Source organism: Sinohyriopsis cumingii, chromosome 12, assembly GCF_028554795.1.
Source record: "Sinohyriopsis cumingii isolate HCF-2022 chromosome 12, ASM2855479v2, whole genome shotgun sequence".
Taxonomy (NCBI): domain Eukaryota; kingdom Metazoa; phylum Mollusca; class Bivalvia; order Unionida; family Unionidae; genus Sinohyriopsis; species Sinohyriopsis cumingii.
In genome coordinates, this window is record NC_142972.1 from 39801473 (window position 1) to 39817671 (window position 16199).

The 16199-nt window shown below is 33.3% G+C and overlaps 1 protein-coding gene across 4 annotated transcripts in view; it reads left to right on the forward strand.

Moving 5' to 3' along the window:
- The first annotated feature begins 5690 nt into the window (after positions 1 to 5690).
- Positions 5691 to 16199, forward strand: part of LOC149786300 (DDB1- and CUL4-associated factor 6-like) — an 89834-nt gene continuing 79325 nt past the window's right edge. For 2 of the 4 annotated variants that reach the window (XM_089976684.1, XM_089976683.1), the window contains exons 1-3: positions 5691 to 5970; positions 10504 to 10565; positions 11507 to 11599. In XM_089976684.1, coding sequence (XP_089832810.1) covers positions 5901 to 5970; positions 10504 to 10565; positions 11507 to 11599 — 225 coding nt within the window. In that variant the 5' untranslated portion in view covers positions 5691 to 5900. The remainder of the gene's footprint in view (positions 5971 to 10503; positions 10566 to 11506; positions 11600 to 16199) is intronic. The other 2 variants (XM_089976682.1, XM_089976685.1) reach the window with 1 other exon arrangement.

Sequence of the window (16199 nt, forward strand, 5' to 3'; positions counted from 1 at the left end):
GTAGTGTATTACAGGTCACATGCCTTTGAGGATGCACACATGTCAAAGTTCATACATTCAACCTCCCATACTATGGAACATTCCAGAAATCTAAAACAGAGAACCAGGCTGACTACCATATCACTGGCTATGGATACTCCTTGACTTTTCTTTGGATGATTGTAATGCTAAGACATGTCAAATTGACTTCACTTGCGTTTATAGATTTTTTTTGGTGCAAATTATTCTAATTTTCCATTGTAAGTAATTATCCACTCACTCCATGTGAAGTTTGTGATATTAGGTCTCTTGTTAGTTTAGAAGACTTCATTGCATTGTGTTAAATTAGTGGTGCTCTTCTCTGTTCTTCCACATTTCCTTACCCGGTTAGGGTAAGTAATTCCTCCTGTGTTTTATTTATGGAACGTTATTTCAGTACTCGTGTGCAGTACTCTATTATATTTTCTGCCTTGGGTTAGTATCACTATCCAGTCATGGTGCTGGAATCTTAATGCCATTGTTTATCAATTGTGGAATTGAAAAATTAATAAGTTATTGCTAAGCACTACACTTATTGTCTTATGTGAATAATTTGATTGCACTTTTTCATCAGAACATTTATCACTTATCCATTTAATCTTGCGTGGCTGATGTGTTGTTTGATAAAGATGTTCAATCTGTGATTCTTTATTGCACACCTAAAATTTTTATATCGCACACCCAGCTTGGAACTACTATAGTCCACTTATAAAATGTTTGGAATGATTTATTGTTATAAATTTTAAATTATTCAAATATGCCAATGTTTGTAGTTTAAGAAATGCAATCATATTTGGCGAAAATGGTCAAATTTGCTACTGGTGATAATGGGAGAGTACTGTAAGTAGCGACAAGCAGTTTATGTGCAATTCACTGTATCTAGGCTGAGAAATTTAAGTCACTTGTGGTGGACAACAGTATCTTGGACGGAATGTTTGTCAATGAGTTTTCAGATGAAGATCGTGTACAAAGTTTGAGAGAGAGAGAGAGCAAGTACATTGCCACTAAAATATTGTATTAAAAGTTGTACAAATCCAAATTGGTAAGAAAGACTCGAGTCATGTCAAGATTCAAGGCATGGTTAGAAATGACCCACAGTTGAGCAAAAGAACTGCACTGATTATGTTAAGGTGAAAGTGAAATACTCTGATGATTTTAGCTGCAAGAAAAAAATTCCCAACAGTGTCACCTGTGCCATGCATCCAGGGGCAATTTCTTTTCTCCCAGCCTCCATCTCACACTGCATCTGATGACAATGGTGTATTCATTTTAAGTCAAAATTGTTGATTGAATTTCAAAATAATAAAAACCTTTGTCAAGGTATTTTTTTAATTTCATTCCAATTTTTTTTCAGCTCTTCTATCTTTGCTATATTGTCAGTAAGTGGATTAAGAATGAAAGTATGTTTTTGAGGAGGTCAAGGCTGATTAAACTTACAAACATGTCTTTACTTACTTGTTCTGGGCATGTTTGTGAATGCACATGAAATTGTTATATTAGCTGTTCTTTCATTCCCTTTGCTTTAGTTTAAGATGTGTAAATGTCTATGAATTCAATGAAATTTTCTACAGATTGAGTTTCTAAATTTGGAGCAGTTTCTATCCAAAGAATCATGTGTGTATGTTTTGATCTTGTTAATTGAAACTTGATATTTTAAAGGAAATATAATTTGTTTTTTAACTGGTGCCATGGCATGCTTCCTAATGCCATTTTACCTTGTACAAGTTGTAAGTCAAAATGTCTTGGATCTTTCCTGATGAGTTCTTGTTTTTTTAACCAAGACTGAACTTCTTCAGAGTATGTATTTTTTGTCAACACACTAGCTAAAAATTATAAATAAATGTTCACAGTGTTTCAGCAGAAGACAAAGTTACAAGCCACATGGTCATACTTGACTGCCTTAATTACGTAATTAAATCTTTCTTTATTTGCTTCCAATATAAGAGCTGAACCATAACAAGCTTTTAATATTCTGAAGCCTTCATTGGAACTTTGAGTGAGTGCATACTTTTTGGGTCTGCAGTCATGACATTGAACCATGCTTGCAAAAGATCATGGTTTAGACAATTGGACAATGTTAAATTACAGCTTGACTTAAGCATCAGACTTGTGAAGTGACCCATTCAAACAGGAGAGCAAGTTAAGGCTAATATTTTTCCTCATAATATATAGAAACAGAGACAAAAACAGATAATGTCATTGAAAGTTTTTTTGACATTTTTCATACGAAATTTTGGATAGAAAATGTTTACTCATTTAAGGATTTTAAGCATATAACATCACGATTACTGGTATGTACATGACGTGATGTCACATGTCTGACTTCCAGATTAGTTGAAATTCACGACAGTTCAGTGGGTAGAGAACGATAGCGACGCACTATGATTCTTTATAGCTTCGGAATGAACTATTATATGCCGTTACTTTTTTAAGATCGGCAAATGATGAACAAATTATATGGAAAGAAGAGCACTCATTTAAAGTACCTGACATTAATGAGGCCGGTTGCATATTGTAATTCGATTTGAAGATTCCATTGCACCTTTATGACCATTTTATGGATCACTCATTATTTCCAGTGGAATTAGTACAAAATAAAATGATTTATCAGCTTTGCTTAAAAAAAAAAACATGATTGATGACTACAAAGGTACGAAACCAACTGTAGCAAAACTATTGTGTGCATTGAAAATTAAAACAAATTATCTGATACATTACACAACTTAAAAGATTCATGTGCAATTAGGACTAACGCTAGCAAAAATACGAGTTATCTCGTTTGGCGAGCAGTCATGGACGTAAATCATACATTAAACTGAATACTAGCCTGAGACAAAAGGCTTGTAATGATTTAAAGAAAGACATTTTCGTATCATTGAAAAACGCAATAGATTACTTATGGACCTTATCAAAATGAAATTAAATAGTAAATACATGGCATTATAGGTCTCCATCGATTAATAAACGTTCTTCTTGGGGGGAAAAAACTGTTAAACGCTGTAGAAAAATATACTACAATAAAACATACATATTTACTTTGTAAACCATTACTTTAGAGAACTATGGAAAGCTATATATGCTAATAATATACTGTGTTTACAAAATACACTCGGTACAGATCTTTTATAACCTGAGAAAACTTTAGAAAGCAGAGAATTTGGTTTTTTAAAAATTAAAGAATAAATTTAAGTTTTTAGAAAGATGCTCTGGGGACATTATTCTTTGAAGTTCTGGTCATTTATTAACTTCTAATAAATGTTCTGATAGATGAGATCGTTGTTGTTGAAGGTACAAAAACTAAACAACACCATGAAAATATGTGAAAAGCTTCAATAAATGTTATGTAAATGCTGTTTATCTATGTATTAAGATAATAAAATACATTTTCATTAATCAACATTTAAAGAATGTAATTTGTGCCTTAAATTACATTTTTTCACAGGTTTGAATGGTAAAGCTGTAAATAGGTTGGGTTAATGGTTAAGAGATTTTACTCTAAGATAAAATTTCAGCGATAAAGGTGAAGTACGATATACTATTGTGCTGCTCATCAATAATTCTTTACACAGCATTGTTCGGGGTAAATACAATGCTAAGAAAGGATTTTTGTATGAGAAATCAATGGAAACCATGGGCAAATTTTTATACATTACTGTTTGATAGTATTTATATCAGCCATAATGTTTTTTTCTTCAGATACACTCATTAAAATAAGAACTTTATATTTGCTTATTGCAAACATTTAAAAGTTATTTTGTTTTTAAAAAAATCTAAATGCGATACCTCATTATCGTTTTGTTCTGATTTTGGCTTGAGATTTGTTAATAACTATCTGATGTAAATTTAAGAGCTGAAAATCAGCATTTTACATTCTCTTACTGTGGTTGCGAAGAGAGGAATAACTACTAAAATAAACCAGGTATATGCGTTCCATTGTTTTACTTACATGCAGTTCACATGGTCCGAATTAGCTTGACATTTGGTCCGTATAAGCAGAGGACCAAATCAACCATGGGCCGTATTAGCCATGGACCGAATATGCCAACATTTCAATCTTTTATCGAGATAATTATGCGTCCTTGATCTGGTTCTATTTAATTTTCAACTTTTACTCTCATACTTATTTTTTTTATCTTTTTTATTTTTTATTTTCGCTTTTAATCCTTTCGTCATCGGATCCATCTGGATCAGAACATTACGCCTCTAATCCTAATTGTTGTATCAATTCAATTTATGAATAAAAAATGTTGATCATGATGCCAGTTCTAATTTTACACGCTGATGACCTAGAACGTCTTTGTTTCTGTTTCAGTCCAATTGTTCACGAATCACTCATTATGACTAGTCCTATTAATTTTGTTTTATATCGAGACTTTAAATAAGATGTACAAAGCCTCGACTGTAATTACTGAAACAATGTACTTTAAACAGTTATACGATTACTGTTGACATGTCGCCATGATTCATCTTCATTTGGAATGAACACAATAATAATAACAAGGCATTACTACATAAAAAGTAATGTGCAAAGTTGTTGAAGTATAGTTCAATTATGTCAAGCAAGTAACAATTGCGTGCCTGACAGAGGTAACTAAATGAACACATTCTTCCTGATGTTAAGTGCAGATATTTCCTCAATCAATTAAAACGTTGTAGTTGGTTTTTGACATTAACCGAAGCTCTCTTGAGCTTTTATGCTTTTAGAAAAACTCATACACAAGATATACAGGAAATTAAAATCCCAGTCATACATACAAAATAAAAATATTTTTATCGTCTTATAAAACTCGTGCATGCTAAGAATTGACAAATTACATACATGAAATACTAAAACACAAGGAAGATTCAGAATAGAAAAATCGCATATGTGGCACATTAAGCAACAATTATACAGTCAGAAATAATTAGTACACTAAGTACATGCAAAGATTTAACGTTTGTCTGATATTAAATAGCATACTTATTTACATTGAGAATGCATAACTTATAATAAAAGACCAAACGTCGTAGTTGCTTGCAAAAAGTCGTATTTGCCAAATCATCTGAATAAATCTGAGTCGTGAAAGATGTTGATCCTAAACCTCGTTGGGTTTCTTTAAAACTAGAAAATATCGACGTTCATCACTTTACGAGTTTAGGAATATTATATTATCAAAGAGTTTTAAATGATGAAGCTGATTAATATACATGTTTTTTTTTTTTTTTGTTGGGTTAAGCATTTACAACAAGCAGAGAGTATGATTTAGCATACATAAATCGTGAAACATTCTATAAATTAATCTAGAAAAATTATTAATTGTTAATAGGATACAATTCAACATAATAATCTTTTCGCATTTTAAAATATATTCTCAGCTGTATCGTGACTGCGCCTCCAGTAAAAACTCATAAGTCATTGCTTGGGAGTAGCAATCATAATCACAATCCGGATAATATCATTCCAACCATTTAGTAAGCTGTGGAATTAACTTAGAAGCATTTGTTTCCTCAAACAATTAACGAGTTCCACACTTTTGAATCTCACACACACACACACACACACACACACACACACAGAGTAACAAATCCAATAAACCATAAGTTAATTTCTTCCTTCATTTTTCATCTAAAATTTCAGAAAAGGGAGTATAGATCTCGACCTCTCTCGCGTGCTCCCATGCCCGTGATTTATGAACAAGCACAGATAAGTTGCCATATGGAACGCGTTCTAATGGGCAGAAAACGAGTTATTTCCCCTTGCCAAGGAAAAAAAAAAAAAAAAAAAAAAAAAACAAACAAAACAAATGGAGACTGTGTAATCGACTGGATGCAGAGATTTATATCAAACAGTATATCCGCATATCATTTTGATTTTGCATTGACTACGCAGCTGAATTGAAGATATGTTCCATGCTGTTCAGTCTCGACCGTTTGGTTTATTGGAGAAGGCAAAACTTTACAACGCAGCACGAGGTGTATAATCAGACTGTCAAATCATTGGGGTGGGGGTAAAGGTTGAATTCGACATTTGTTACGTTGAAATAGTAACAGTGAACAGTGCATTCTATTTTCAGCAAGTGTCAATAAGAAATTTAATCTTTAAGTTATTGGTTAATAACTTTTTATACAATATAATAGAAAACCATTTCACGGCTTTTTAGCGGACATGATGTTTAAATTGCGAAAATGTGTGTACTAGAACAATGATAGTTTGAAACGCAGACTATACCACTGTAACTTTAGATCATACAAGACTTTGTACAGCAGCGACAAGCAATTAATACACTTATTAAATTTTAATCCTTGGAAAATGATTATTAAGGATAATTCATTGAAGGATTCCAACTTGAGAAAATATGCTGGTTTTTATTTTTATTGTTCACCCTTGTTTAAATCTCACATAAGGATCTAAGATGGAAAATTATTTATGTTCGAAAATTTTGCATGCTTGACCCAAATAGCATTTTACCTGATTTCATCATCTGTATAAAAGTGTGCATCACACAACCAAAAGATATTCTAACAAATACTTTAAATTTTCAGATTGGTTTTAATTTATTAGGAGCAAAATACAAATTAAAACAGCACACTTGTGATAATCAGCTAGAACAGTAGACCAACTAGTTCTCTGCCTTTCGTTTTTTTTGGGACATGACTGATGGCGGAAAAGAACTGTGTGATGATATTATTCATCCTGGAGCATCTACCTTGCAATTCAGTTATCAGTCCACTTGTTACTAATTAGTACATTTATTTCATCTAAGATTTGTATCCAGATGGTGAGTATAATCACGCATCTTTTGATCCATTGTGTTAAAATCCTTTTTATTAGTGATCTAAGTTGGAACAGAACACCTGCCTATTTAGTGGCTGTTCACCTTCGCTTTGTTGTTGTTGTGGTGGTGTTTAACACCATTTTTCAGCACACGATAGGCTATGCATGGCAGCCAGTATTAATGGTGGAGGAAGAACCTTGGAAAACACTGGGAAGAACCACTGACCCACGAAAAGCTACTGGCAAGCTTTCTCACATGCCCACATTGTCTGAATCCTAGACTCAAACCCATGCAGACAGAGGTGAGATGGCAGTGATCCATAACTGAGAGCGCTTTAGATCACTCGGGGCCCCAACCTCGGATCTGAATTGATAATATATGCCTGGAAACCGGCATCACCCCGAGGCAGGAGCAGTGTGTTATAATGTTATAGCAGAGCCTATATCACCAGGAACTAACTAATGTGGGACCATTATTTTGCATTGCTAATAAACATTAGTGAAAATAAATTGATGAATTATTAGCAAGTTGCCCAATAATCTGATTGAATTACAAAGTTGACATTCCAACATGAATCATATCTTCACAAGGTTGTTTGGTCATGTTTAAACAAAATAGGCTGAGAACTATTTGTTAGTTTACCTGATCACTTGACATTAAACACAGACATGACTGGAATTTAGCTACTCAGAAACTAAGCACAACATTGACAATAAAAAAGGGTTTGTAAGAAAAATATCTCATAAAAATGATTTTCAGTTTTCTGATGCCGACTTTTATACTAGAGTTGAAATTAGCTCCAGTGTAAACTAGGTCAAGCACACACACATTTTCTGTAGAGGGATTTTGACAAGAGTGAACAGTAAAAATTCAGTAATAAAAATGCTATGCCAAAATCCCACAAGAAATTAGTAGTAAGAATACAGCTTCAGATTGCCACTCTATTTAGAATGCATGAGATTTAATTATCTACTTTATGCTTACTTTGTACAAGCAACATAGTTTTTGATCCTCAGAAATATGTTACTCGGGATCAAAAGATGAAGAAGCTTTTTGAGAGTGGGAAACTGATGACACAATATAATATAGGAATACAGGAAGATTTAGCATTATTATTATTACAATGATTACCGCGACCACCAGTAATGACACTGCCCATATTCCTAGTCATTTGTGACTGCCACATTTCACAATGGGAAGTTGTTGGTTTTTTTTTATTAAAAAAGTAGAACAATGCCATTTTCATGACCAAGACCAGTCTTGGGCTGTCCAGACTGTATCTGTTTATAGAATGTACAGATATCATTTGGTGGGAAAAGAGAAAAGCCTATGCCCCCTTTTGATTTTGATTTATTTCATTCCTTGAGAAAGTGCTGATGTCATATATAATATATCGTAATGTACTTGATGTCAAAAGGGCACTTGGATTTTGCAGGGTCCTCATTGGCAGACAGGATTGTTTTTAACTTTCTGTTTCATCAGTCTGAAAGTCAGAAAGATCATCATTAGCAGGTCGTTTCTGTGACTCTGGCAAAAAAGGAAGAATGCTTCTTTGAGTCATTACAATTTAACAGTTCACAAGTACATCTAACGTAACAAAATTATTTGATCTTGTTATTTAATCTGGAGTAATTCCATCAGCTTGAAAAAAATCTCTAATTGTAATGTCTGTTAATGATACATTAATTAAAATACCCAATTTTTTTAATGTTTCACCAATTGAGACAAATTAATCACCTGTAAAACACAATTAAAGTTTGTCCACTTACCTGGGACAACTGACTTTATGAGTTGTTGTATTTTCCAATTTTGTCAAATTGGTTATAATTTGATAGGAAAGCAAACGAACGCCAATATTTGATCAAATGTTAATCCAGTCAAGTCATAATTGATTCCCTCTTCCTGTGACTTTCATAAATGTTAAAGATCGTTGCAAAACAATCTAAACTTCATTCATTTGTGCACAGCTAAGCATGACACCATTGACCTGTTAGCTCCTGCCAAGTTCATCTTGATAATTATTATTGGCCATTAAGATGTTAACAGTAGTCTAACAAATGTCAATACATTACATTACAGTGCATGCTCAGTAGGAAATTATGTTGTTGGTGAATAAAGGGTAATTAAGACAGATGCTATGGCCTGATCAATGTGCATCATTATGACACACATGTTGGAATTTACTTGCCACAATCGGTCATATTTAAATTTAAAGTGTCTAAACCCAAGTGTGAACATTTATTGAAAATCATGTTATATACAATTAAATTGTTCATACAACAGTTTTCATGTCATTTTTACTTGCCTTAAAGATGGGAAATGGCATTTTCTTCAGTCGCTGTACCTATGACACCACAAAATTTGTGAGTAATATATAATTTAACTTAGTGATTTCCTTGGACTATGGTTTCATTTTCCATTGCATAGCGACAAAAGCTAAACCAGGCCAGTTGAGCCAGCTATATTAAGGCTCCACTGGGAAAATTACATACAGTAGTTATTACCTAATTATATCTCTAGAAAGTACAAATGTCATTTTAAACTTATTAACTGTCATATTATTTTTATTTAAATTGTAACATTTGTAAAAAAAAAAATTCAGATTTTAATAATATGCAAATCATTGTTCTGTCAGCTTAAACCACCTGTCCTGTATCAGCAGAATTGTTCTTCCCACCTTTGTTTGAAAAAGCTTTGATTGCATTGCAAGAATTTCTAGTGTTGGAGAAATGTTAGTGATTTAGTGATTACAATGAGAGATTGAAAATTAAACACCATTAAACTTTATCACCTTGAATATCGTAGCCTCTCTTAATCGGCAGTCACAAAGGTATAACGTGGCACAAAATTAAATCCTATTTTTGAACAAAATCATATTTTACATCTCCTAAAATGTAACCACTATATGGTATTGTGATTTCCATCTGTCTACTCTAAACATTGCTCATAGGAGGGAGAATTCAATTTCGGTACTTTCTGTGCAGTATGCAAGAGTGGTCAGTTTATGGCTTACTTGTGATCCCTCCCTTGGAGGGGATCCACTGTAGTACAGTTTTAATTGCAGTTATATTTTCATTTCTTATGCCCCACCATGACGGTGGTAGAGCATTTTATGGCCCACCATAACAGTGGTAGAGCATGTTATCCTGTTCCATTAGCCCTTCTGTCCATCCATCTATGTATCCATTCTGATTTAAGTTTCGCATTGAGGCACATTCTTGGGGTATCTTGGTTTAGCAAACACACTTTTAGATTTGTAAAGAACTTTATAAATGTCCTAGCAGGAAAAGATATTTTATCAGGTTATGGTTATGACAGTTGAGGTAGATTTGGGTGAGAGACAGGGGCTCTTGGTGATATAATTTTGTAATGTAATACTGTTTCAAATTAAGCAGTATGTGACATGATAGGAAGTATGATGGCTAGCCATTAAGTTTTATTTTTCTAAAGCTTGTTGCCAAATCTGTGTACAATTATATCATGTATGAACATGTAAAATTTATAGGAGATGAAGGTACTGCAGAAAGGTTATTTACTTAATTTTGGTATGGTCTTTTTTGGAAATTTAGGCTGAATTTGTATCAAATGAGAGAATGAAAACTGATAGTCCTTTATGATTAATTAAATGTCTGATTATTTCATTATAAAATTAGAAAGGTAAAGTTTTAAATACTGTGTATTATGCTGATACAAAAATGCACATGTACTTTATGATACCGTTTCTTTTCAGGAAATGTTGATTTTATTCAGAAGCTGAAGCTTGAAAAGAAATTGGAGGTTCATAATGGATGTGTGAGTATAACTGATAAATGAATATATCTCTTGATGAGGCATAATTTATAGTAATAATCCATCATTTGTTTATTATAATACAGTCCTTACATTCACTTACGTATAAAATATAAAGATTCTTGGATATTTAAGGATATTTTATCAATGGAGGATGCATTGTTGCATTTTTCTCATTATTTTCCTGTAGTGTCTATCTATCTATCTATGTCTTTTATTCTTATTGTTTCACTGGTGGTCTAATTACACAAATACCAGTGTCATCCCCTGTAACTCTGGTGACTATGATGCAGTCTTTGAAAAAAGGGCTGACCTGAAGACTAAGGCTAGTGAAAAATTAATCAGTTTAGTACATCTTGATAAATTTAACTTGGTGTTTACAGGTCCATCATCATGTCACTGTGAAAATTGCCTTGTTTATGTTTGTCCGTGTTGAGCAAGATACTGTTTATCTATTTTATTGTGGTATGGAATGATGACAATAACATACCTCAATGTTGATTGTTAGCGAATGTGATAATAATGAATTAATTGTATCCTTGATCACCGATTGTCAGTCATTGAGTATGCTTAGTTCATATGCTAGTGTACATAACAAAAATAAACAGGAAGGATCTAATGCAAGCTATTTTATAACGTAGAGGTGTGCCATCATTTCTTGTATTCTATTTGCTGATACTGTTGTACTCATGACCTTAAAATTAATGGACATGCAGAATGAAATATTTTTTTTTGTGTGTTGCATGAGAATGAAATTTGAGGGTGAGGGATGATGGCAGCCCTATATGTCAATATCCTTGATGAAATAATAATAAAAAACGTCCTTGGTTGATATAATTTCTTTTGCATTTATTTTCACCAATATAGTACACAACTCAGTCAGTTTAACATAGATGAATTTCTGCTATGTTTTGGGAAGTGACTTGTTTTGGCCTATATTTCAGGTCAACACTATTTGTTGGAATGATCAAGGACAGTATATTCTCTCAGGTTCAGATGATCAACATTTGGTTGTAACTAATCCATTCAGTGGAAAGGTAAACCCCTTCTCTAGTTGCATGCACCTTTTCTTTGTCAAATTTTTACTGGCATGCATTTATGTTTGTACAGACTTTCACAAGCATCCTACTCTTTCCTGACAAAACATATGAACACATCCTAGACAAAATTTATCATGCCATTATACTTTGGCAGACTTTCCCAAGCATGCTACTATTTTGTGACATACTTATACATGCATCCTACTGTCACTTGACAAGATTTTATAAACTTGCCATTTATCCTTGGCAGAATTTCACAAGCATGCTATCTGTGACACACTTATACATTCGTCCTACAAATTTTATAAACTTGCCATTTATCCTTGACAGACTTTCACAAGCATGCTATTATTCATTTACAAATTTTCATTAGAATGATACTTTGCTTTATGACAAACGTTCACAGGCATGATTCTAGTTTATGCCATTGTTTTACAGGCATCCTGCTATTCTTTTACTAACATTGATAAAATGCTTCTGTTCCTAAACAAACTTACACAAGCATGCTACTGAACCAGGATAAGGATTATCCATGCAGCCAATTGTGAGACACTTATTAAGTCCTTTTACATGAATTTTGTTGCCCAGCAATTGTTTATAACATGTCCATTTTCCAGTTTAATTGGATGCATGTTTTTCCATCAAATAGATTACCTTATCACATTAATATTAGGAATTACTCTCTGCTGTCTATGAATTTAACCCTTCCTGAAAAATGAAAAACATCTTTCCCTCTATATATCATGTAGATGAAGGGAAGTAACTCTTACAAGTAACTCTTTTCCAGCTATAGGATAAGTGGTATTCCACATGTAACAAGTTTAAATGTTTACTTGCAGCTGTGAAAATTGCTACAAAGATTCCATTGAAGTTGTATTTAATTCTGACTATCCAAAAAAATTATTTTCAGTGGTATAGTTTGTCAGAAGGTTGTTAAACCTGGTGTATACATACATTTGTGTTTTTCCCAGCAAGCTTATTGGTATTTATGCATTTTTTTAATGTTCCTTATTGTTCATGTGATGTTGCTGTTTTTTCTTCTCTCTTCCATTACAAAGATGTCAGCTAAGTGCAAGAAGTGCAGATGTTTTAAAGTCCTGGAGGACAACCATGAGGTGTGCTTTGCCTTACAAAATGTTGTTCCTCATACCCATGTACCATGTGTGCAGTTTGAGCTGAGGTTTTGTTCAGTACCTTGAAAATCCAATCTTCTGAACATAAAATTGCTACATAGTCATACAAATTTGGAATCATTGAACAACTTTATGGTGTTATGATTCTAAGCTTGAAACAAAGTAACAGAAAAGAGCAAAAACCAAAAAGTTTTGTTAAATTCAACAAACTTATTTCCCTGGAAAACAAAGTGAAAGTGTAAACAAATAAGGTATTGTGAATTAAATCCCAAATAATCCTAGAATTTCTAACACAAGTCCTAATTTCTAAAGTTCTGCATAAACTTTTGTGGTATTCCAAAATAAATCCAGTGCTGAGAGTGTTGATATGTCTGTGATGGCCTGTATTGTGACAACAATCTTTTGTTGAATCACAGTTATACAATCCAAGAATATATCCTTTTTTGAATTTCACTCTAAATCCAATTCTTTATGTCCAAGAATAATATTTTGAGCACTTTGTATTTCCAGAGACGAATTTGAATTAAATAATTGCACCCAAATCAAAATACTGTACATAAAAATGATTTTCCCCAGATGTTATCATAGGAATGATTTATTATTTTCCAGTAAACAAGATTTATATAGAAAACTAAGACAAAAATGAATAAGCAGCATGTCACTCGAACGTTCCTGTAGTGACAGCATCTTAAACCCAGCAATCCACCCTGAACTACTGGCCAACCTGCTGATTAGTCAACTTAACATGTCCATGATACCAGAACCTAGCAAATCAGCATCAAAATTGAAACCATATGACCCAGCCCAACCTACCTCACCTGATCATGCTTCATGCTGGACATGACTGGCCAGCTCTAGTAGCACATCCAACCTTTTTTATGCATGATGAAGTGGACGACAGACTTGTCCGAACATTCTGATCCAATCATGGAAAGGACAGAATTCACTTTTAAGGTGGCAATTGAAGAGGTGTACAGGACTTTGACTCACTTGGAATGCCCTTCTTTGTAGTCAGTGTGATGTACAAGCTCAAGGCCTATGTGGAGAGTGGAGATTATGAGGAATATCCAACCTTTGGAATTTTGCAGAAATTACTGGGTGTCTCTCTGACAAAATGCACAAACCTGGGTAACTTAAGGCCTTCTATTCATTGTATCATTGCCTGCATATTTCTTGATCACACTGGGAATATATGCTTATACTATCAAGATGTCAAAATAGAGTGTGAACCATAGATATTTGTGAGGTGATCTTGCAGCTTATTTGGCTGAGCTTATTACCACTCATGTAATATATAATTCTGATCCAATTTTTGACCAGAGTTGGAATATGAGCTTATATATTCAATTTGAAAGTAAGTGGAATCCACACATTTTGATGAAGTGATCATGCATCAGATTGCCTGACCCTTTCACCACTCTAGACGCCATATTTTTGACCTGTTGGGTTTGTTATCATCCACATCTGGATGAGTTTGATTATGAGCAGGAGACAGTGCTTATTGACTTTGCCTTTATCTTTAGAAGGAATTTTTTTCCAGTAAAATATGTATATTGAACATGATGGAAAGTTTGGGATATACTTTGCATAGCATGTGTAATTACAATACTAGATAATCCTGCTGAATGAAATGGTAGGTTGTTATATTATGTTAGCCAAGTGAGCAGTTTAGGCTTTTAAGAATTGTTGCTCATTATTTACTTATATTAGATTGCAAAGCAAATCCAGTTTATGTATTGACAATGCATACCTATCCCTCAATAACACATTCACAGTGGAGTCCAAAAACATAAATACAGCAGGGTCCAAAACATAGACTGCTCTTAAAATGAGAGTGCAAGTTACTGAGGTTCCTCCAAATATGTAAGAACTGATGCCATCCCCATTGGACATTGAGCAAACCACTCCGGGGTGGGGGGTGGGGGCAACTTGGTTGTCAAATGGCTGACTACTTATTTTATAATCATGTTGGGAATAAATGTCAATAAAGTGCTTTTTCTAGTGATGTTGTTAACTTTTCTGTATGAATTGCCTTATATTTTCAACATGCCCATCCCATGAAAGAACATTAATATTATTCCAACTGTATCCAACAACTTTCATGTGTACTTGAAAACATTGTGCATTGTGTCACCTTTTTTGTTGTTGTTGTTGTTGATTTTTCTGGTTCCCTGTTTTGTATGTATCAGCTTTGCACTCTGCTGTAGCATGAGAAGATGCAAACAACCAAACAAGATTCCTTTCTTAAAAAACTTGCGACATTTATTTTGTGAAACACCTGTCAACGTTTAAATTCAGTTTTCAGTTTTTTTAAAAATTGTTCTTTTAGCAAAATACTGATGCCATGATTTTATTGCAACTAACTTCTTCCCATGCTCAAGGAAATCTCAAAGTGCCAATTCAGGAATTTTATGTTTACTTGAAATCTGAAACTCTTCTCCGCAGTGATGTGCATCTGTGAAACAAAGCTTTCTATTTCACCAGGTATTCGTTTTGCTTGGTTGCCTTGCTATCTTTGACCATATTTGCGAATGAGTAAGCTAATTTAAGGTAGTTTAATTACATACACAATAATATTTATAATGGTGTTTCATTAATCATTTAAAATGAGTTGACCTGGCAGACTTCCATGGCCACTAGCTCTTATGCAGGCAGGATTTGTATGCCTTTTAACTTTTCTTTTCTTCCACCCCCTTTTTTGATACAAAAGACATAATTAACGTGATAATACAAAGGAGGTCTGCTTTTAATTCATTGCTGCAATACAATAAATACTTCTGCAATTCAGATATCAAAACAAGTTGGCACTTAATTAGGTTCTCAAAGAAATGCTTGCAGACATTACTGTTATGGTGGATTGACATATTTAACATATGAATACATAAGGACACATTGCATTTATGATGATTATATTTAAACCGAATTAAAAGATAGAACTAAAACAAGAATTTCATTGGATAAAAAAGTTATTGTCATTTATTTATTAAAATGTTGCCTTCATTGGGGTGTGTGACATTTTCATTGATTAGAATTTCACTGAATAATGCCTTTTGTTGTGTACCAAGAATTTATTTGGGAAAGAAAATATTTAAAAAATATACTTATTAAAATTTATTCAAATTTCCAGGTCTTATCTACCATTTTAGATGATAAAAGAGTGATATATCAAGGTTTCAGTTACCAATATTGATTATGGTATTCTTTGCGTTCAACAAATAGGAGTCAATTTGTTTTGTATTTTCTAGTGAAAAAATGGGATCCACACCTGAACCTGCATTATAAGTGGGTTCATGAGTTATCAGATGTGAGTTATTGAGGACATGATATACGTCTGTCCATTAGAGTCAACATTTTTGTTACCTTTGGTCAGTGTTATCAAAACTATTGCCTTTAGAGTCTTGCAGCTTGATTATATAGCTGAGTGATGAGGAATTCTATACCCCTCACCCAGAATTGTTGGTCAC